The sequence below is a fragment of the Rhopilema esculentum genome, chromosome 15 (assembly GCF_057945365.1).
Source record: "Rhopilema esculentum isolate cy_ngs chromosome 15, ASM5794536v1, whole genome shotgun sequence".
In the NCBI taxonomy this organism is placed as follows: domain Eukaryota; kingdom Metazoa; phylum Cnidaria; class Scyphozoa; order Rhizostomeae; family Rhizostomatidae; genus Rhopilema; species Rhopilema esculentum.
In genome coordinates, this window is record NC_142829.1 from 6,084,317 (window position 1) to 6,108,536 (window position 24,220).

The window sequence follows — 24,220 nt, forward strand, 5'->3', positions numbered from 1 at the left end:
AAAAGATACATGTTTACAGGTAAAGGGGACAATTTCTACTTGTCCCTGCCCCCCATCCACTTTTGAATCGATGATGCGGGTCCTGACCTTTATTATCATCAATTTCTTGTTATTATGTATAAAAATGTTTCAGGAAATATTTTTCACTAGACGGTGGTGATCAATCTCGGTTAATTCATAATTCTTCAATTTGATATAATAATTGGAAATTTTTAATGTAATTCTCATTTAGAGATGTATGAGAGAAAGTTTTGTAAGTCATAGAGGAATTTCTAGCTATTGAACTATAAAAAAAGGTTTAAGTCTTTTTGTTGGCCACAAGAAAGTGACGATTCAAAAGGATAGATATTAGCAGGGACGCACTCTGATCACTTTGATGAGGGTATTGAAAAAAAATTTACAAGTTGTACGAATAACCTTTAAAAAGTGCGAAAATAATTGACATAGAACATTCAGCAAAAGACAGCAAGAATAAGCAAAGTATCAAGAAAGGTAATGTCGCCAACATAATGTCTTCTGTAATGACAAAATGTTAGGATGGTCTCAAGACTAACATTGCTTTGTATTGGAGCTCGTGGAAAAAGAAGCTCTGAAAAGAGTAAAAGGCCTTTACAGGACATTAAATATAAAAACATTGATTTATCTCTGATTGTCAACGTAGGTTTTCTCACCAGAAAAATCTAGATTTAAGAGAAATTTGCTATATTATGTTTACGGAAAGATTTTTGCCGATACAAATTTGAGTTCTCAACTATGCTCTTAACATGTAAATACACATTTTTGACACGAAAACTTGGATCAGCACTAAGTAATAAAAGTTTCTTAATTTGGCATCCAAATTTTGTACTAAAAGTTTCCTAATTTGTTTCTTTTTGAAGTGGAACATTTTGAGAAGAAAGTATATGCAGATTATCAAGAAAAGACCCATGCTCCAAAGAAAAATAAGAAACAGAACCTATTAAGACTATGGGCGTAAAAATTAATATTATCTGAAATCAACTCTAAAACATCAAAATTAATAAGGGTTATAAAGTCCTCGAAACCGTCTCTTAATAGAACTTGAAACTCATCACTGACTCTTTTTTAAAAGTGAAAGTTTTACAGTTTCTTAATTTTTCTTGAGCCTAAAACTAAAGTTTTTGGCCATCTTAGTACCAGTTTTTTATAAACCAGTTTCTTATAATATATGACGTGTCGCTTCTCTGACAAAAACATAAGCTTTACACAACTATTGAACCATTTTCTAAAACCTTTTTATCTCAGTTTTTGCAAATGATGTGTTCAGAATTTCATAATTAAGAGCCTTATCTCTGCTTCGGCCTAGGGCCAAAAAATGCTTGTATAGCTCTACTTTGAGTCTAAAATGAACACTGTTAAAATTCACAAGCTATCTTTGATAAGGCGACAAATGCTGATGGCCAAAATAATGTTTTTTGAAGTTTTGAAATTTGATCGCAAAGCTCTTCCTCGGGGGTTCTATTTCTCTTTGACTCTAAAAATATAACACGAATGCACCATGGCCTCAACTCATTTCACGCTGGTGAAGCAAGTCTGGCGCCCCTTTTTGGAAATTATGCGACCCTTTTGAAGAATAAGAATCAGGTAGAAGTTTCTGAGACCGATAGGTTAATTTCCTTCAAGGATTACCTCAAAGTTAAGTTGTTTATGGGGGCGCTGAAAATGGATCTGAAATTGTGTATACAGCGTACTCTCGTCAACAATTCTTGGGAATTTTTCAGCGTCCCCACTACCGACTGCCCCTCCTTCAACAGGTTTGGGGGAGAGGACGGTGAACTTCTGTGCTGCAACTATATTTCCTCTTCTGAGCCTCGTTTCTGATTAGTAGCAAATAGGCCTAAGTACACGCACGGGTGCACTCAAATGTTATCAGCGGTTCGAGGTAACTTGTATCGAGGAGTTAGTATTTTAAGGAAAAAAAGCAACTGGAATTTAAACTGCATCAAAAACAACCGTTGTAAGAATCTTCTTACCCGGAGGATCGACGACAGGAACATGGGTTCACTCGATCAAAACACTACCGATGTTGGTTGCGCAGGACAGGAAAAGTCTATGTCCACAGATGAAAAGATAAAATTAATCACGAAAAATCTTCAGGTAAATGAGTGTTATTGTGGCAAAAAACAAAAAATTTTAAAGCTAAACCGATGTTTGAACCCATCATTTCAAAAATCGTTCAGTTCTTTCAAGAAGTCTGTTTAAATGGTTACAGAATATAATGTTATAATTTTCTAGGAGGGGATGTATCAATCATTATCATCGAATAAGGGCATAGTTCCTGTTCAGTAGTCAGAAAATTTTTCAAAGGCCTATTTATTCAAATCTTTTAAGGTCAAGGGTATGTAAAATTTGGTGCAGGGGTGGCTGGCACCAGAAATAAACTGTTATTAGTCAGCCAAGCAGTGGGGGCATGGAGGGCTCCACCGCCCCCCCCCCTGAACTCGCGTTTTTTCAGGGAATTTTGTTTTTCAAACACCTGATGTATTGAGTCTGTTTTCTTGTGGAAAAAAGAAAATAATGTAGCCATGTAAAATTTAATTCAAAACTACAATCCCCAGCTCATTTCAGGCCAACCTCAAAAACAGCGTCTCCATTGCCGGTGTAATATGCGTTTTGGTACCCTATGCAAATGTGTAACATTGTGAAACGCAATGTGTTTCAAATCATGTGATTTCATCGTAGTGCGATATTATGACACGTTATAATTAACAAATTGAACACTTTTCAATCAAGAAAACTTTGGAGTAGCCATTAATGTTGTACTCTCTTGCATAAACTTAATAAGGGAGATCACAGCACAGCTTCTTGTTAGTACCCACTTGTTAGAAAAAGTTCGATTGTTCTTTACATTCTGATCAATATGAACCAGAACAATTGTGTTCCCAGACCGGTTCGCATGCCAAATTCGTTTCGGTTCCCTGTTTTTTAAAAGCTTGGGTACGTTTTTGTATAAGCAAAATTGTCATGCGTTTGTGTACCGGGACCATTTTATATGCGAAATTCCACGTTTGTTTGGGTACCCTATTGTTTAAGTGCTTGGGTACGTTTTTGTATAAACAAAATTGCCATGCGTTTGTGTACCCGGACCATTTTGCATGCTAAATTCCACCATTCGTTTTGGTACCCTATTGTTTAAGTGCTTGGGTGCGATTTTGCATAACCTAAATTGCCATGAGTTTGAGTACCCGGACCGAAATGCATAAGGTTACCGAAACGCATATGATACCGGCACGGTAATGGGCTGCTACAGCAATGCGTTCTAAGGGCACTGCTGACCTTCGATGCTTCATGGGCTTTATCAATGTGGCCCCAGCAACATTTCGGCTACTGCGCTATTAGAAATGGCTTTCTAATAGCGGGGCCAGAAGACAGAAATAACAGACCATCCTGGATATAATAGAGCTCTAAACATTATTTTTAAAAAGACTTGATAACTTTACTTTCTGAAAATCGCCCATCACGAGACCCGGGCAACAGAAATAGGTATTATTTTTACTTCTTCCCTGCAAATCCATGGAAATGTCTAATTAACTCTGTATCGATCTTTATTAAAGAAGGGAAGTCTTTAGGTAAGCCATCGTTTATAAGGGAAAAAGTTATTCATGCATTAGAATTTTACCAGCTGAAATTACGGAAAAAGTCTTGAGAAACAACCCAGTGCACAGAACCAGCTTGAATTATGGTAGTTATTTTGTTTGCGATTTGTTTCACAATGTTATTAGCCAGAGGTGGCTAACAACATGTGAGTAATATACAATGACTTAATAAATGCGCTGTTTTCTATGATGATACGTCATATACACAGAGTAAAAACAAAGGAAATGGTGATTTGTGTTATTAGAAACGCAATCCTAATAACAGAGATGTTAGCAAGGGCTATATTGTTGACATTTTCTAAAGGAGATTGAAGGCGAAAGAATTTCAATAAAAGTATATTGTCATGCGGAGCCTTGAGCGCCAATCCAAGTCAGGGTGTATGAAAATAAACAATGAGGGCCACAACAAGCCTATGGCTGTGGAAAAAAACTGTTATTAGACTAATAACACTAATAATGCTATAAGCCGCCCCTGATTTGGTAAGATATGGTTTGCTGCCACATATCTATAATCCATTAAATGAGAGTTGTGTTTTTTTGCCTATAGCAGAAAATAGGGTCAAAGGGTACATTCCAAGGGTAACAGAGAGATTAAAATTCACTAAGAGGTTTATTGAGGTTTATTGCAAATTCTCATCTGGTGTGTAATGAATTCAAATTTTTCATTCAAATACCATAAATCAAATCAAATTTTCCAATTATAATTCTTGCCGATGTGAATCAATCATGAAAGGATGGCTTCAAGTGACATGGCCAAAAGGATGATTTCAAATGACATAATGTTGGTATGAGGATAGCTTAATGGCTTGAGGTGCTTACTACAGATCCAAGAACATTGGTTCCAGTCCTTGGTATGATCAGATTTTCACACAGATTCACTGTGATGAAAGTCACCAGCTCTCTATAATTCTATGTGTAGGAATCATTAGGTGTTATCACATTGAGAAGAGGGACCAGGACACTGCTCAATAAGCAGATAGCTTCACTGTGCCATAAAGACTACAATCAGATGTTAGGTAGCAAATAAAAATACAAATACATTCAATAAGGACAACTAAATACCTTCTGCTGGCAAGTTCAAGCAATATGAAGCAAGGAGTAGCAAGGGGGGCAAAGGGGCCCAATTCTAGAGGGTCCCTATTCTAGAGGGGCCGTATTCTAGAGGGTCCTTGAACCAAAGCGTTTGCAGATCCTAGTGAGTTTGAAAATGTGCATGTGCATATATTGTCTCTTAACCCCCTCTCTCTTGACTTTGTAGAGTTTGTACATGTTTATGCCTTACCTCTGTACGTTATTTTTAGTATAGTCATTTCTATATATTGGAAAGAAAAAAGTTTTAGGCTCCCCAATGTCAAAGTCCTAACTACCCTTATGATATGATGATAATAATTATTCATAAATAATGTTTGTTTCTTGTTACTTTGATCGATAGTTGCAATGAAGACATTGAAATGTTTGTGTTTTTAGGAAGTCATAGGGATGGAGAGAATTATACCAATCATAGAAGAGAGGCCATTGTCACTCTACTGGGGTACTGCAACAACTGGCAAGCCCCATATTGCTTATTTTGTGCCAATGACAAAAATTGCTGATTTTCTCCATGCTGGATGCGAGGTCTGTAATATTTTGAAGGAGTATTTAATCAAATTGATCAGATAATAGAGAAACTTTGTAATTGATATCATGATGTAGTGACATATACTTTCATTTGTAAACCCTTCTTTATGTAAATAATGGCTTTAAAAAGCTTATCCTTAAAATGATTTGACTTAATTTCAATTAGCTTTTGTCCAGGAATTTAAAGTTGGCATGCAACATTTGTCAGCCCTAGCTTATTGGTATTTTCTTCTCCCTGTCACTTGTTATCCACCATATTGAGATCATGTTTTGATGCTAGAAGAAAACTATACACAAATAACCATATACTCATTTGCAATAACACTCAATATGAATTGATGTTGCTTCTTCTACAGGTCACCATTTTATTTGCTGATTTGCATGCCTACCTAGACAATCTCAAAGCTCCTTGGGAATTACTCCAGTATCGAGTAACATACTATCAAGAAATCATTAAGGTATGAAGACATGGAATATTAATTGTGAATATGCTGACATTTTAAACAATAAGCCATATCTTCCGAAAGCCACTCCTCTCTGACTTTTTTAAACCCTTTTTGAGATTGTCTCTGATTTGAGGCTGTTGCCCTAGCACCATATATGTTCAGAAGGCTGTGACACCTGTTCCATAGCTCCAGCTGTTTTTTCTTCCAATCCCAAAGCCATGTACATTTGAATTTATGAGATATTTGTGGTGGCCCTTTTATTGTAGACAGTAGCACTTGCAGGGGTTTCAGTCAAGGCTGTGCCCAGCTATCCATGCTTAAAACTAAGGTTTTTTCATTCTTTAACGATAATGCATCATTTTTGGTAAGCCCTTCTCCCACAAAGACCCTGAAAGGCCGGAAATTAAATGTTAAGCGATTTGAAAGGCATTTTGCTTTGCTTATCTTCAAAACAATTTTTGACAATTTTGGACTCTGGCTAGCAATGTGGGTCCATAAAACTAACAACGAGTCATTGCTTCAACATGTCATTGGTGGTTTTAAAATTAGGCAAGAAACAGTGGCGGAAATTCAGGCTTTCATTTGGGGGGCCCAGGCCAACGATTTTCCGACAAGATATCATGTCTAATTTTAAGGAAACTGCACATTTTGATGAAAAGAGATGATTTTTGTTGGGGCCCTTAAGAAATCTTTGCTGACCACGCCATAATTAAGTAGCAAGAAGAACAATCCATTTGTGATTTTTGATGTCAAGATCGATATCTCATCTAAGACAATTGATGATACAAGAGGTCGACCGATTACACTTTTGACATGATTGTGATTGTAATTGTAATGATTAAAAAGGGAAAACCTGCGAGTGAAGCGAGGAAAAAAATGGCAATAACGCCCTTAGATTAGCTTAGCATACATTTCAGAAAGATTTCTTGCAGTAATTTTGAGACGTCAAACGGTTGTCAATTTTTCGACGAAAGTCCGAATTTTCCGACGAGGTCGCCGATTGGGGGGCCGTGCCCCCCCATACCCCCATAATTTCCGCCACCGCCAGGGAAGACTAGATGACTTGGCTTTGAATCATATTGAAGTGATGTTGCCAAAAAGATAGAATTTTGTATTGTTATAGATGCTTTTGCTTTCAAAAGCTTGAGAAGTTGAATGATGTATGTCAGGGATAGAAAAAGTCACTAGTTGACTCAGTTTTAATTGCCACAAAGCTTAATCTTTTCATGATTTTTTCTTGATTTGTAATGCGGCATTAATACCTTTTTTGTTTAAATAGAGAGTCGAGGCGAAGGTATATGAGTAAGGTTTAAAAAGATGAACATTTTAACCAGGCTACAAAGCGATGTTTAAAGCCCATATTTGCGTTCAGTTTCAGAACAAGGGCTGCACAATCAAGCGTTTATCTTTTAAGGACTGCCGTGAGGGAATCTTGTGTCCTTACTGTAACAACAGACTTTAAACTGCCACCTTTATCTTTTACCTATATCAGTTTATATGTTGCTTCATTATAACAGTGTTAATGTAGACATAATAATTATGGTTCATTTTGTAGTCAGTGCTTGAGTCAATTGAAGTGCCACTAGAGAAACTAAAATTTGTCAAAGGAACTGAATACCAACTTAGCAGGTGGGCTGCATCAAATCATATTTTTAATCACTTATAATTATTCTATGTATGATATTATTCTATGTATGACCAACTTCGTTGCTGTTAAAGGATATTTTTCAACTGTGCATATTTTCCTCAATTCTGTACTTGGCCATAACCCAGTGTTGTCTGACAGGCCAGAACACTAAAGGGATTTGGTGAAAAATTCGTTTCAGCTATTTGGTTAACAATAACCTATGTGCAATAAAGGAAAACTGAATTTAATATGCGGTTGAAACCAAGTGACAAACACAAGTCACACCCTATGATATTTATTGCTTTATATAGGAAGTATTTGTTTCTATTGGTACTCATAAATGGAACAAGTATGCTTGGCTGTCTCTGTTTTTCATCAAGTTTTGAACTAATTTCTAATTTAGCTCTTCCTCTTTCTTTCATTTTGCCAATTATTTTTAGAGTTGCTTTGAGTTTATAATGTTGCATATCCAAGAAGGATTGCCATTGTTAAAGATGGTAACTATTTGACAACCGCTGAAATTTGTTCTCTCAACTTAACGGCTTCTCTCAACGATTTCAGTCCAAGTAAACAAATTATTATCATGGCTTTGAAAAAAGCAAACATTTTACAACATATTGGCTAGAAGCTTGTTCGTCTGACACTCCTCAGAGCATAGAATGTCAGAATAAGAGTCCGAAAGAACACGATGAAAAATATATACCCAGTTGTGGATCGAAATAGGCCAATCAGAAAAACGCAAGCACAAGACGGGTATAGTTGACCAATCAGTGCCGTGTGCCTAAAGAAAAATTACCACTGGAGTCCACGAGAGAAAACGAACTCCTTCTGTCTACAAAATGGCGGCTTTTTCGTTTGCATGTAGATCCATTTCAAAACTGCTAGATGGAAAGACGACCGGGCTCTTCCAATTATTCGAAGCATGTCGTCATTGTAGAGTTTAGCACAATCTGGGTTGTCTAAAAAATGGCAGAATCACTTTTTTTAACGGTGTTTCTAGACCTACAAGATCGATGAGGCTCTCTTTTAGGGGCAGTTTTATCCTATCCCCCAGTCTTTGGGTTGTGCGTCCTACGTAGCCAGGGCGCGTAAATTCATGAACAACGGAATTTTTTGGGTTGGTAGGAACGCCATTCTTTTGAATAGGTGGAAGGGCTCTCCTAGTGCTGTAAACAATACGGGGATTGACAGCAAAGAAACATCTGGTGGTGGCTTGCCTAATCCAACTATCGAATTGCAAGGAATTGTTACCAATCCATGGTAGTTTTAAATAAACTGGATTGGTTACACTTCCTTGTGTGTCCGACGTAAAAGGCTTTTATTCAATATGCTGTAAAATGTTTGCTTTTTTCATCGCCATTTTCAAGTTCTGTACCGCCAAATAAAGGTTCAAAGTGCTATCAATAAAACTAAATGCATAGAATGCAATGTCTCTTCCCTTGACCATTTTAACAGATTCAAGAGACGTTTAAAAACTTCACATATAGACTGATCATGCAAAATAGCAAAATGCAATCCATGCGGAAATATTTCCACGCTTTGTAGCTTCAAAACGTTTGTATCAAAGTAGCTTGAAAATGTTGAGTTACATTGAACTGATTTCAATCTGGATACCATAAGAGAGGCGTGGAAAATCCTCAAAGAGAATTGTAATAGGCTGTTTTAAGCAAATCAAAGAAGCAAATTAAAAAAATGGGACACATCTACTATTTTTAAGCTTTTTGTAGATTATCGGCTGACAGACTGTCAATACTTTTACAGGAGAGTGAAGAACTTTACGTAACATGTCTTTGGAATTTTTTTTTATTCCATTCAACTACATGAGCAACTTACCAACAAAACTCTTCAGATGAAAAGGAATGTCTTTATTTTTCTTATGAAAGCATACACTTTTGGTTACTGACTGCATGGAATTTCCCTCGTAAAATTTTTTTTTCTAGAAACCTATAATGCCAGAAAACTTTTTCTACTGAATGAAAGTATTGCATTAAAAAATGTACTCAAAAATTGAAGGAAGATATTCATTTTGAAAGATAATACAAAGAAGTCATTTTTTTCTTACTTTGAGCTCAATTTTTAAACTCAACTGGTAAAATATCTTTATTTTTTGTAAAATATTCTACCAAGTCAGTATATACCACAACTTTCATACCTATTTCTTGTTAGATATTTAAGATTGTTTTTTAAAAGTTTGTCTGAAGGAAAGTTTGACTGTTAACTACATTCATTGAACATCGCTGCTGTCTAAAAACCCTTCTATTCAAGGAAACGACTTACTTGCCCTTTTTCGATTCTGCTGAAAAATCTACAAGAAATATCGTGCATTAGAAGTATTTGCTAAGTAAATTTTCCTGCTGTTGTGTAGATTGATCGATGTTTGAAGACTAAAAAGGAATTTTTGGCATTCACAGGTAGTTGAAAATTGAAACGAATGAGTGACGCATGACTAAATTGTTTCCCCTTTTCTTTTGAAGCTTAGTCATGTTATGTTTTTGCGTAAATGTAGCTAGGTGATTGCGCCTGTCAACGATTTTATGTTTCTAAGCCTTGTTAATACGACAGGGTGACAGGGTGCATTTGACTTTAAAATTGAGCAATGTCTTTTCTAAATTATCTTGAGTAATTTTTATGGGCAACCACGGGGGAGGGTGGGGGGGCTCTGAGGGTAGCAGCAATGTGAAAGTGCTGATGACACGAAGGAGAGTTGTTAGACTTACCTGAAAACCAGTTCTTAGTTTTGGAAGACATTTGTGTATTTCTAAATGTTATTATATATGATATAATCAGAGTTTCTTATATGATGTGGTGAGGTCTGTCTAAACCATAATCTATGTTGAAATTTTCTCATAGGGAGTATATTCTTGATGTTTTCAAGATGTCAACTGTTGCTACGGAGGTATGAAAGCATTGACGTCATTTTCATTGTAATTGTACACTTTATATTGATTTGCAGCCTGAATTTGCATTTATTCTTTTCCTCGCATGAGGTGGACTATCATAATTTCTATGAGATGTGAAAAATAAGGCCTTTTACCTTGATTGAAATAGGTCAAAGTAATTTTTGTAGTTGTCCTATTTGGCTTTTGCAAAGATAATCAAAGTTGATTTCAAATTTTCTTTTGAACGTTGTTTTTATTAGTTTGGTGTATCTGAACATAGCTTTTTATTGACTGATTCAGTATTAATCTTTTGCAAATCCTAATGAAGATGGATCTTGTTAGTCCTTAAATAGGTTTTTGTTAACACTGAAATAGCTTCTTTAGATCCGAAGACTTATTTTTGTCATTCCTGAGAGAATTCTTTTTCAATCCTGAAAAAGATTTTTGTCAATCCTAAGGCAGTTGTCTGTCTTGAAAGAGATTTTTGCTAATCCTGAAATAGATTTTATTGAATTATACAGAATTTTTACATACTTGATCAGATAAGGATACTGAAACCCCACTAATAGCACTAATAGATTTTCTACAATATTGAACTTGAATTTCCATGGCATTTTTCGTGTTTTGCTTCATTAATTGCTCATTTTCGTGACGGGCCTTGTAATTCTCTAATTATAATACATCTATATAATATATAAAGTCTGACAGGAGAAAAATTCTTTCCACAAGGGTGCTGCCCCATTGCATCGAACCACTTTTAGTCGGAATCGATCTCCAGCTTGCTGCTCCAAAAATCAACGCTCATTACACTGAGCCGAACGGCCCAATGAAATAAGCGAAGAATCTCCAAAACCACGATTTCACCGTAGCCAAGGCATGAGTTAAAGCTGGAGTTAGGTGCTCATGTAATAGTTATATTGTGTTATGTATAGCATAGTAATAAAGCACTATTTTCAGCTATGCCCTTGTTCACTTTGTTGTAGCACGACTGCAAGAAAGCTGGGTCTGAAGTTGTCAAACAAGTCCAGCATCCTTTACTCAGTGGTCTATTGTATCCTGGCTTGCAGGTGAGATTCCAGTATTTTGCTGAATTCATTTTAATCTTTATATCGTAGCAATTCTTTGCTGTCATAATTTCTTTGAAATTCGCATAAATAAAAACATATGTCCTACATCAAAGACAGTGACAGGATCTAAAATATTTTTGTATATTAATTAGTCTGCTTTTGCCTGTTCCTACTTACAGAATGCAAAATATTCACTCTTCAATTCTCTTCCTTTGGTTTCTTGATCAATAAAGTGCCACATTACATCGTATTTACTTTTAAAAATCGTAATATTTTTAATGTCGCTTTTTTTAATCACGTATAAGATATATTTTTTAGTACAACTTTTTTTGAGACTATCGCCTTTTCAGAATTGTTTTGGTTTTAGTCTGTTGTTGTTTCTCATTCTTGAAGGTCGAAGTTTTCTGCCTTGTCGTCAAATGATTATCGTATATAGGTTTCATAATCTGGCCATGATTTGTCAATGCCATTAATGGCTCCCTTTCATTCCAGGCGTTAGATGAAGAATATTTGAAAGTGGATGCTCAATTTGGTGGTGTTGATCAACGGAAGATTTTTACTTATGCAGAAAAGGTTTGCAGATACTTGATTGTTTGTGTATGTATGCTAAAAGGAGATATGACTTAGTTAAACGACCAGGGCAGGATCGAAGTTCGGTGACCAGCTACACTGTAGGAAGATCTCTAGTTCTCCCTTGGTCGTTCGTGTCACTCACTCATTTTGTCTTCAGATTTTCTCATTTTCAAAACAAGAAAAAAAAGCTCTTCGTTTCATTCCAATTACTGTTTTGTTATATTCTCTGCCCTTCCTTATATGATATTCATTTCATTAGTATATGCCGCAACTTGGGTATAAAAAGAGGATCCATTTGATGAATCCTATGGGTGAGTTTAACTTTTTGATTCTACATTAAGAGAAAAAATGATTAACACGATGTGTCAATACTTTGGGATTTTGATGACATTTTGGGACCCTAGGAAGCTAAATGATGATAGTCGTGCATCAAAAGCACTATTTTCACGCATTTCCTCCAGGTGGCCCGTGCATGTGATGAATAGAGATTCAATCAAACAAGCTATTTTGCTAATAGCTGTATATGTTTTGAATGTTTATGTTATGGTTGTTATCAGAAGAACAGATTTTGGCGAAGCAGTAGAAGTCTGTAATTACCTCTGTACCTACCTTATTTGTTGAAATATATTTAGCCAAAACAGTTTGAAAGTTTAACTTTGCCATTTAGTGCATGTAGTAGGTTTAAGTATAGTCAAGAGAATATGTTTTAAGTAGTAAAACCTGACCACCACCATAGTGTCTTAACAAAAGCTAAGGAAAGGATATCTTACTTGTTGTTCTTGGCTAGTTGTAAATCTTCTACTTTTTCTAGTCCCTGGGCTAACTGGTACAAAAATGAGTGCATCCGAAGAGGTATGTGATTTAATTAATGGTTGTGAATATTGTCATGGCATGGGATTAGACAATTGTATGTATTTAGCAAAATTGATTTACTTTACAGCTTTTCGTCTGGTTCAAGAATCTTTGCTATAATTCGCAGAGTTCTCGCAAACTCTTACAAATTGTTGCTGTGTTGATGCATCGAAGGCCTCTACCGTACATTGCCTATCACAGTGATTTTTACTGATTAAAACAAATTTTCTCTTATGCTTTTCGCATTTGATTTCGTCTCCAAGCTCTGACCTATACCTGCATCAAATAGTTTGTAAAAAACTTCAATGGATACAAGGACATCAAAAGATCAATCTTAATCTCCCAAAGATAGCATCTACTCCAATGTGATCTCCATTTGTACTTTTCACCTGCATTCTAGCAGATTTTAATATTCTGATCATTGTAAATATTCTCATCAGTTAGGATGTAAATATTACAGCTAAGCCCCTATTCCAGATCAATTTGGGCTTTCATGAAAAAAGAATAATTTTCAGTCACCAAAGCAGAAAATGATTTTGAAGTGGTAGCAAACCTGCTTAAATCTTATACTTTCATAAAGCTTATACTTTCATATAGCTTATACTTAAGCTTATACTTAAATAAAGCTTATACTTTCATAAAACTGGTTAGACATCATTTCGGTTTTAGGAAAGGGACCCTTTCTTCTTTTTTCTTTAAATTCTCGCAGGAAATTTATGCAAGATTTTGTCCAGTCGCAGGAAGAAAAAGTTGTTCGTGCTCTTACATAGATTCAATAGAGGAAAAATCATTTGAATTTACGCAGAAAATACAAGGATTTGCACTCCTATATCACACATTTAGTTGCTTGTATGTTCTTTAATTGATTTTTTCCTCTATAGAGAGTTTGTATGGGGAGTCCTCTTGTAAGTTCCCATCTGCGCTTCCTTTTGTTTATGAATGGTCAGTGTGTCCTTCAACGCGTAAACAACACATTTTTGTTTTGATCAAATCAGGACTCAAAGATTGATATTCTCGACAGCGCTGCTTCAGTGAAAAAGAAGATAAACAAGGTATTCAAGTAATTTGAAACATATGTCACCGCTAATGGACATGATGAATATAACATGACTTTGATTGTCTCTCAACTGTGCCAAAAGATGCTCTTGATAAGATATATTTTTAGTTCGCCTTTTATGAACATCAAATATTAATTCTATAATCAACGAACATGTTTATGGAATAAAAGATCTGCTACAGTATTGTTGCAGAAAAAAAAGCTTTGATGTTCAAGAACGACTTTTCTTAATTGAAACATAGTTAATAGCCTAAGTAGTTAGTAACTCGGCTATATCTCTCTGTTTTTCACCGTTATATTTTTCCTTTCAGTAATGAAAAATCACGACAGATAATACAATAGGACATATATTCAGTTTTATTCATAAAGTGCTTGATGCCGTGTACGTGGAGCTGCACACGCTTCTGGTGTATAGAAAAGGGCTATTCTAAATTGCTACTCCAAATTTTAAATTGATCATCAAGCGATTATCTGTCCTATTGGTATATGTATTATAATTTATCAGGTATATGATTCTAACTAGTTTTGGTTTAAGTAAATTTCTGATGTTAACCTAGCTATGTTTTCTCTCTAGGCGTTTTGTGAAGAAGGTAACATAACGGAAAACGGGGTGCTCTCATTTTGCAAGTTTGTTATGTTCCCGATTTTGGACCTGAGGCAAAACAGCAAAGGTACATATTCTGCCCCAGAAATTGTTCGATGCACTATCTCAACTTTTCTTGATAAACTTGTAATAGTTTTTCTTTGTTTTTTTCACTGTTGTTGGAGCCAGAGTTACTTGATGTTTTTATCAATCTCGGCTGTCCTTCATTGAGAATAGGTGCAGATAGCAGTCACTATCAGTAATAAACAAACACAGTTTGAAATTTACTTTCTAGTTTAATAGGTTTTAGGGGTCATTTGCTTACGAATAAAACTCAGAGAGAATGCGAGCGATTGACATGACCTGGGCAGTAGGCCAAATTCCGCTAGACCTGCTTAATGAAAACAACTAGGTTGAAAAAAGTTTCTTTATACCCATTTGAAGTATATTTGACGCCTTTACAGGTCCTTAAAGTTTTTAACGAGGTAAAAATTTTTCACAACGACTCCAAAATCGAGGAAGTCTTATGACTAGCTGTCGAACAAAAGCTGGATAGTGCCCATTTGAAATTGAACAACTCAAGTCTCACCTGCCAGATCACATTAAGATAGCAATTTTATGGACATTAGCGCGGTGGGGAGGGGAGGGGTTTGGTTGAATTTTCTCAACACTGCCTAGTAGAATATCCCTTATAATTTCACAATTTTTGCAGCTTCTCCTTCCTTATGCAATTACCGGTGCTTTAAAGGTCCTCGGCTGCTGCGAGTTTCTTCTTTTTGGAGCTTAAACAGGTTACAATGATTATTTTCATCAACATAAATGCCACGTTGCGAGCTGCTAAAGATTGTAGACAGTTTTAGGCCATGGAAATATACGATCATGACGGACATGGTAGCTAGGGAGGGGAAACAACAAAAAATAACAAATTGATAGTAATTTTGTGAGACTTTGAAGAACTGTTTTTTCAGGATTTGTTATTGAACGCGATGCTGATAATGGGGGAACAGTAACATTCAAGGATTATCCCTCATTGGAAGAAACATTTTCCAAAAAGGTTTGCATATGATTTTTCTGTAGACGAAATTGAAGATGGATCTTTTTAATTCTTGGTTTATATTTCTAAATGGTGTATATTTTTTGCCACTGCCGTCCCTGGCCTGTGTAAAATCATATTTTTCAAAGCTATTATATTATTAAAAAATTAGAAAATTATTCATTAAAATTAAATAAGTCATGTATACGTATCACAAATGTATACTATAGTATTTCAAATAGCATCATAACTTAATGTAAACATAACATATCATCAACTGCTATAACCATTTGAACCGCTAGTCTGTAATTCTACGATCCAGCGAATGGCGTTATTAAGCTTTTTTCTATCAATTCAACGAACATCAGTTATTTACAAAGGTCTTTTTGTAATTTTGTATTTTTATGTTATCTAATACTGACATTAACACTTGAGATTAATTTTGAAGATTTCTATTTAATATATTTAAAAGCAGTTTACATTAGGAAGTTTTCCTGTTTAAAATATGATATATATTTGTAACGGCGTTCAGCGATATTCAGTATTTTTTTTGATTATCGATTATTCTTTAATTGTCAGCATTCTGCTCCTTGCATTTCATGTCATTCAGAAGGACTTCTGTCTTTTTTACCTATTCTGAAACAGTATGAAGTTTTAAATGCGACCTTTTTATCTATTTCTTAGGAACTTCACCCGCTGGACCTCAAAAATGGCTTGTCACAATTTATGAATGAAGTAAGTCCTGCTTAAGTCTCAAGAGACTTCTATAATCATAGATTTTTCAATCACAACCATCTTTTTTTGTTTCAAAGCTTTTTTTGTATTTCCCTTATAATTTTTTCTTGAGTCTTTGTTTTATTTGATCATCATATTCTATATTCATTACTTGTGCATTTTGCAGTTGTTAGATCCGATAAGAAAGAAATTTGAAACGAAAGAAATGAAAGCACTAATAAATAAAGCATATCCAAAAGTTGAAAAGAAAGCAAGTGAGTAAATTGATCTTTGACGATTCCCTTAATTTGTATCTAATTTGTTGTGCGTCTTTGTTAAATATTGTTAAATAAGTGTTGGCTACCTTATTAATAGAACAATTATTGTTCCACATGGACCTAATAATCTTATTGATGTGTGGCAGTGCACTATAATATCTACAGTTACTTTCACAATGCCAATGATTATTAAATGTTAATTTATTAGCCTTGTACAATATCGTATCTAAATTGTATCACCTGTTTTGTGTCCTTGCTATGTCGTTATATTTCATAAAAAAGTAAAGAATTTTGTTGTGATTGCTATGAAATATATCTGATTGTTGCTATGGATGTGAAAAGTTTTCTTCTAACCATTTTATTTTGACTGGATAGCTTTTTAAAATACAATTTTGAACTTAAATAATTAAAATTTTCTTAACTGTATAAGAACAAATTTCCGCTAAACCCCATTAATCTGAGCTTTTATTCTTTCTTTATCAGAAGGGAAAGGTGAAAATCGGGAGGTGAATCCATCGAGACTTGACCTCAGGATTGGCAAAATAATTTCTGTGAAGAAGGCACGTTTACATCAGTCTTTTTGCTTCATTTTACATTTCATAAAGCACATGCATTAAATTAAGACTTATTTTATAATCAGGTTATGGGTTCATTCGATCTTCAGTTTTATTAGGTAGTTTTATCTGAAATACTTTGACTTAATGTTACTTTTTTGTCCAACAATTGAAGTCACGAACAATGTTTCCTATTTTTGTCGAATGTTTATTTTTTCAATTTTATTTGCTTAAAACACTGTTTGCTAAAAACAAACATTGTATCTCTTGTGACGAAAACAAACCGAGAATTAAAACTCGTTGCGTAATTGTTTAAACTTTGCAAGCTTTATGAATATTGCAAAATTCTAATTAGTACGTCTTTGTATCATTATCCACATACATAATTACAAAAGACGCCCTAGATTAAGGATTGTAACCTGTTTCTGTAAAATAGTTTACCAAACGCTGTTTATTTCAACTATGGTCATCGTCATAGAGAATAAGAAACTGCAGTATTTCCAATTTATGATATTTAGCAACATCAGTTCTGAAGTTGTTAATTGTGATCATGGCTCTTGAAACATTGTTTCTCAAATGTTTCTTGAAAAATTTGAAACATTGTTGGCCAAAGTGACCAAATGGCCAGATCAACCTTTTTCCTGGTTTTTTTTTGTTCTCAAATGAAACAATTAAAGATAGTTTACTAGATTTTACTGCTTAATTCAAAAACATGTTATCCAATATTGATTGGTTTTATTTAATCTTTATTCAATTTATCTGTGGATGACGAACTGCTAAACTAGGACTTAATTGAATTAAGAACCTAGAACCTCTTAACATCTTTTCTTTAAATTTTAGCATCCAGATGCCGATTCTTTGTATATTGAAGAAATCGACGTTGGCGAAGAGCGTAAGGCACCTTTTTGTTTTATAGTGGTATTTAATATTATAGCCAAATTTTAAATCAATCAGAAGCAGCTTGGTTTTTAAACGGATAGTTTAAAGGCAATCTGTCACGACGTTGATTTAATATAAGAACAAAGGGTTTTTTTATTGTTTCCAGTCCCCCTTTAATTTATCGCATTGTAAAAAATATGACGGAGCGCTGGAATCGTGTTTAGGCTATTGCTCCAGCTATTGTTCTCTTTAACCAGTCCACAACGAGACAGATTGCCTTTAAGCTGTTAAGGAGTTAATAGTACCGTTTTGTGTCTCAATGTTTTGTAAACACAGTCAGTTTCTGTCAACTACAATGTCTTGAATATCTTCTTTGTTTTAATGACGCACCTTTTGGCCCTTACTCGCCGTGGCGATCAAATTCTGATAGAATAAAGATACCGATTTCCCGACAAATTTTGATAAAACCTATGCGAAATAGACAATTTTCGATGCAGCCCTAATATTTTGAAAAGCTCCTCCTAAATTTCCAAAAATTCGGTTTAATTTCAAATCATTGCGGATTTCCAGGGAGAGGTCGAGAATCTACAAAACATTTTTTCTAAACAGCGGAATCAAAGAGCTTTTCTTAAAATCTAAGAATTGTACTAATAAGGACTTGAATCCTCAAGAAATGTTTTTACTAGATAAATTCCCCGACTGTCTGTTCAGCTTAAAAATTTCTGCTACTTTTAGGCCCAAGAACTGTAGTTAGCGGTCTGGTTGAGTATGTGACGGAAGAGGAACTAAATGGCAGACTGGTTGTCTTGATATGCAATATGAAGCCAGTTAATATGAGAGGTAAGCAGTTATTTGTTGTTGAGACCAATGACATTGTTAACGCTGATTTGACATGGGCTGACTTTGCTTCATACTACCAAGCCAACTCTTTCACCCCCCCCCCCCCCTCCCCTCCCCCAAGCCAACCCTCTTCTCCCTCCCAACAAGAGTTGTATTGCATACACTGAGTTGCGTATTGTCCTAATATGTTGTTCTTAAATGCTAAGATCATAACCGTCTTTTAAATCTAAACATGCCTCCACCTTGACATCAATTTTCTGACTATTTTGTAACAAAAGTTGTCGAATTTTTGGTGCTGAAAGGCGCTGTCAGTTTACTACATTACTATAAAGTTTGTCTCTACAATAAAGGGCTCACTACTGCGACGCTTCCGACATTGCTACAGAGCAGTGGCGTTGTGGCTCTTAGAAAAGGGCCGGGAGAAAATGATCATAAGGGGTCCCGCTCTTCATTTCCAATCACAAGCCACAGGTCACCTAAAATGGTGCGTACCTGGAAACCATGCATCAACGAAAAATTACAAAGACGCCAGTTTTTATCATCTTTAAAGACTCGTCGCTATTTTTATTTGGGGTGTATCCCCTTTTCTCTAATTATATTCTCTTTAACCAGAGTCGGCGCCGCGAAAAGTTTTTTTGAAATTAAGCCTTCTAGAATGGCTAAAAATGCACCCCCCCCCCCTAAAATTTAACAAATTACCATACTGCTCAGAAAAGACCATTCGAGGATTCTCAGAAAACATCGATTATTGATTTTTAAAAAAATTTGGGAGGGGAGGATTCATGCGTGGAGGAAAGAAAGAAAGGGTGACCTTTGGTTCAGAGTGCACATCGATGTAAATAACAAAATGTTGGATTGATTGAGAGAATTTAAGTCCTGAACGCAAACGCGACAGAACACCTGAGGGCACTGCGAGCGAAAATGTTTGCGGCCATGCCCTTTAAATTGTTTTTTGCAGTCGTTTACCACGTTTTACAATTTTTCAGGCATATTTTTTTGCGTTCCTTGCTTTAGGAGGCCCCCTAAACCTGAAGGCTCTGGGGCAATTTGCCCCTAAACGTCCCCCTCTTGGCGGCCCTGTTCACATTCCACGTATCTCTTTCACATGGGCCTGTTTGTATATGTTGACCTCCTCTAATTCTGAACTGTGAACTTGAGTCTACATGTAAGTGAGGGGTTTTCTTACCAAGGATTTTATTCATATTAAATATTTTCCGGGGTTTTACAAACTTGCTTTTAAGGGGCCCAACGGGGATTTCCCGGTGTCCCGCCTAGCCACAACGCCCCTGAGCCTGACTCATAAAAAAGCATGCATTTCTTCGTAAGGATTCACTTTCATGTGGACTATCAAATTTTACCCTTGACATTGTGGTTTTAATCACACTAAAGCGCACCCAATTAACATTACAGTTGATTGGTGTTTTAGCCACCACAATTCCCCTTGATTAATTTCAAACGTTATGTCTGATTGATTAATGCAATCATATAAACCACAGACAGTTTTCCTCACGTTTTGTACTAATAAACCACGAGCTTGAGAATCATTACGATTCTTCCAGCGGTCAGAAGAAGCCGTAAAACAGTGCATAATTTGGTTGCTTATAAACCAATTATTTAAAAAGCTTCCTCAATTGCAAGTAAAACTGTTATATTAGGAATATCAGTAAAAAAATTGGCTTTTGATATCAGAATACGTTGCCAAATTAGGCCTACTATCTAAAATACGTCCACCCTAGAAGCTGATTATAGCCTACAATTATTTTGCTATTAGTTAAAGAAAACATATGACAGGCGATTAAAAGCTCTGTGTATCCTATAGGGGGCGTACTTTTCACTTAAACTGTCTCTTTTTAGTTCTAAATCAACTCTCATAGTCCAGAGTTTTAAAGACGTCGCTAAGCGTTAAAAAATTACATAAAATCCTTACGTTTTAAAAATTCATAGGCCATTTACCGACCTTTTTTCTTTGCAAGGTGTTAAATCAGAAGCCATGTTGTTGGCAGCTTCAAAAACTGAGTGAGTTTGTCATATACATTTTAAACACTTTTAGTTTTTGAAAAGCTGTAATTTATTGGTATGAAGCTTCTTTTTGTTTGAATGGGTGAAAGTCTTTCTTACTTCATATCACCCGGCTTAGTAAGTTGATAACTATGGTTAAGTTTCGGTTTGAAAAATAACATTCTAACGTCACAGTTTCGATTATTGTTCTGACGTTTTGTACTGAGATGAGGAGAGTCTCTTAAAATGTTTCTGCTTTTTTCAGAGCCAGTTTATTTTGATACCTTCGAAAAATATTATTAATTTGTGTAAGCTTATTTGTTGCAAAAGACCTCGAGCAAAAACTTTTTTGGTGTTTTGGGATCCGGCCTAAATTGTCAATATTTTTCAACTGGAAATTTATTTCGATGTCATTTTAGGACATTTCCTAACAATAAAAGAACTCAGTGAATAACAGAATGGATTTAAAATGATTTGTAAAAGAAAGATTAATTGAAAGCAATTTTTTCAGTAAAAAAGATTTTTAGAATTAACTTCAATGTACCCTGTCATAAAGTCTTTTTTATTTGATTAAGGATGACCGGAAAAAGAATCGTTAAGCCATTAGAACCACCGGCATCATCAAAACCAGGTGATCGAGTCGAAGTTGAGGGGTATCAGCATGAAATGCATGGAGGTTTGTAAACATTTCTGATACATTTCACTATGAATAAAAAACAGACTCAGTTTACTATGTAATGGTAACAGACCTTTGGCAGGGGTGTAGTGCTAGGGGGCTCAGGGGGACCGAAAATTGGCAAATTTCTACTTTTGCTATTGTTTTTCGCAACATTTTCTGCAAGAGCCCCCCTTGTTATTTAGCTAGCACTACACCACTGCCCTTTGGTGGTGACTTACAACTGTAGCTAGTCTGTCAAGTAGTCTCTCATGCTCGTAAATGTTTTACAATAGTTGCCGAAAGCTCACAGATAATACATGATTGATTTAGGCCATGAAAAAGTAGTAATCAGTTCCAAAATGTCCCGTATATAGAAAACATCATAACGAGGCAAAGCCAGAACAACAACTATAGTCGAAAAGGCATGTTCCAATGATTTTGCAAACACTTGTCCCAGTACTTTAAAGTCGCTTGAATGGTACCGTTTCTCCCATTTCTGGCTGAAGATATAAATGTTATGCATTTAAGACGTGAGCTGGCTAGACGTAAGCCTTCTTAGTCTTTTTCTCTTGCTTAAAGCATAAATATTGATCCATGTAATATTTACTCAACAATTTATGTGGAATAGCAACCCCTTTCTACAATATGAAAAATTAACATACAAAACAGCTCTGGCATTTGTCCAAAAAAACCGAGGTTCTCTACTACCGACACAGCCCCTTGTCTAGATTTGATTTTCCATCTTGAACTATACTGCCTAGATAGAGCTCTAAACTTTGACGAAAATGTAATAGAGTCGAACATGATTCGAAGCAAAGTTCATGCATGTTATTGTCATTCAGGCACCGCGGACAAAGGGAGGCTCCCCCCCCCCTACATCTTGCAAAAATGCAAAATATTAAGAAATGAACCGCTAGTAGAGCCTCATTTTATTCTTTTTTAGCCCCTGTTCTTTTTTAGCCTCCCCCCACTTTTCTCAACGCTCCGTGGTGCCTATCATTTTCCTTATTTATGGTCGTCACTTATTGGGCGATTGTCTATTTGACTCTGTTTGATTCCCCTTTTCTCTTTTTTCAGAACCTGACGAATCTTTAAATCCGAAGAAGAAAATATTTGAGACAATCAAGGTATTGTTATTATCCTGTTCTTAAACATTGTTTATTGAAAATTTTTTGGCGTTCATGGAGAAAGAAAATTCTTCCAAAGACGTTTAGTACACAGCAGTGCATCGCTGTGATTTTCGTTAAAGCAAAAAAAATTACGTAAGCCGAGAAAAAATTGCATTTAAACCTATAGACCCCTCCAAAGAGAAATTTTCGGTTTTGGAGGATATTATTTCAGCGAAGAAATATATGTAAATATATGTGTTTAAGCGCAAAATTGCGCGGTGTTCAAGAGTGCTATTTCCCCACGAACTATGCATTTATATCTACTTTGAACAGATGCTATTTTGTTACTATCTTTCAAATGGAACACCTATGATATCAAGGGAAAATGCATTTGATCTGGTAACATATTGATGTCGTAATAACAAAGAATAAACGTTGTCTTGTGTTATAGTGATTTGTTCGGTCAATTAAGTCACGGTTAATATTACATGAGATCTCGTGAATGAATTCTAATGATAAGCTTTGCTGTTTCAATGCTTTCTGAAACCGGCTTTTCCGCAAGCCTAGTGCTTAGCTCTGTTTTAACCATGTTCATTTCACAAGATGTTTTTCCATGCATTTAAGTCTTTAATTCAAGCTTTCCACATCAGTTCTTCCGTATTTATGTGTTGTCTAATAACCAATCAACTTTTTTTCTTGACAGACTGACTTAATGGTTTCTGACGAAAATATTGCAGAATACAAAGGATGTCCCATGAAAACAAAAGATGGACCAATTACAGCAGTTTTGCAAAATGCAACAATCAGTTGATATTGTAGTAGGTCAGTTTTTGGAGCTAAGCTCTAAACTTGCAAATCTCAATAGAATTTATCATATCCATTCCTTCTTGTTCATATCTCAAATATATCTTTCTGAAGAACGGTAATCCACTTTTATTCCTCCAAGCAACCTGTTGCAATGCCCACTAAGAACTTGGAGGACCAACAGCTTTTTCATCATTCACATCAACAGTTTCCCATCTCCCCTTTATTGATCGATTTTTTTCCATCCGAGCTTAACTGGTATTTTAGAAACTATGATGGCTGAAGTGTATTTCCAGCATTGTTGGGGGGACGTGGGGAGGGGGGTTATCCAGCTATTTCTAGAGATGTGAATTGATCAAGAATTGACTGAATCTCATCAGGTGTTCAAGGCATTTTTGGCAAGAATTGTAGATCCATCAAATGTGGTTAAGAGGCAAAATCTCGGAGGCTTTAATCGGGTCTAAAGTTATTTGGTGGTTCAATTCCTTTAGAATGATTGAAAAGATAGGCGATAGGCCTAATAAGGTTTTGCCTTCCTTTGCCGAACAGTTCAAGGACAGCAGACTTCCATTTTGTTTTCCAGTCTCAGTTTCAGCTATGACGTCTCTTGACTTGAACTAAACATTCGCTTCTGATAATGGCTTCATATAACGGTTCATTAGTTTAGATCGATGCTCTGTATTTTGGTGCAATATAAGATTACCTATAGTTTTATCAATAGTTTGCTATCACAGGGAAAAAAGTTAAAGAATAATCCCGCTCTAGAAATATGAATCAAGAAATGACTGGAGTAAGGATGTGAAGAATATTTCATATATATTTTAATGATTATTCAATGAACAATATAAACCAGTATAGGTGTACCACAGTCAGAAAAGGGAATGACCTGATGCGAAAGTAATTTAGAAATTTGGGGGATCCCAGTAATACTATGACATTTTGATCGCACATTGATGTAGGATAATAATCAATCTATCTTAGCACAGTGGAGACACCTAGAGACCTTCTGCTCTTTCGCCTTTATGTGACCAGATAAAT

The 24,220-nt window shown here is 35.5% G+C and overlaps 1 protein-coding gene across 1 annotated transcript; it reads left to right on the top strand.

Moving 5' to 3' along the window:
• Positions 1 to 1,831: 1,831 nt before the first annotated feature.
• Positions 1,832 to 23,272, top strand: LOC135685811 (tyrosine--tRNA ligase, cytoplasmic). The gene is made up of 21 exons (XM_065201888.2): positions 1,832 to 2,115; positions 5,082 to 5,228; positions 5,588 to 5,689; positions 7,233 to 7,306; positions 10,155 to 10,200; positions 11,167 to 11,250; positions 11,743 to 11,823; positions 12,083 to 12,134; positions 12,635 to 12,675; positions 13,671 to 13,727; positions 14,307 to 14,403; positions 15,284 to 15,369; positions 16,033 to 16,083; positions 16,250 to 16,337; positions 16,824 to 16,900; positions 17,735 to 17,786; positions 18,509 to 18,613; positions 20,587 to 20,629; positions 21,187 to 21,287; positions 22,347 to 22,396; positions 23,082 to 23,272. Exons 1-21 carry the CDS (start codon positions 1,882 to 1,884, stop codon positions 23,187 to 23,189), a joined length of 1,776 nt encoding a protein of 591 aa, XP_065057960.2. The 5' UTR covers positions 1,832 to 1,881; the 3' UTR covers positions 23,190 to 23,272.
• Positions 23,273 to 24,220: the final 948 nt, after the last annotated feature.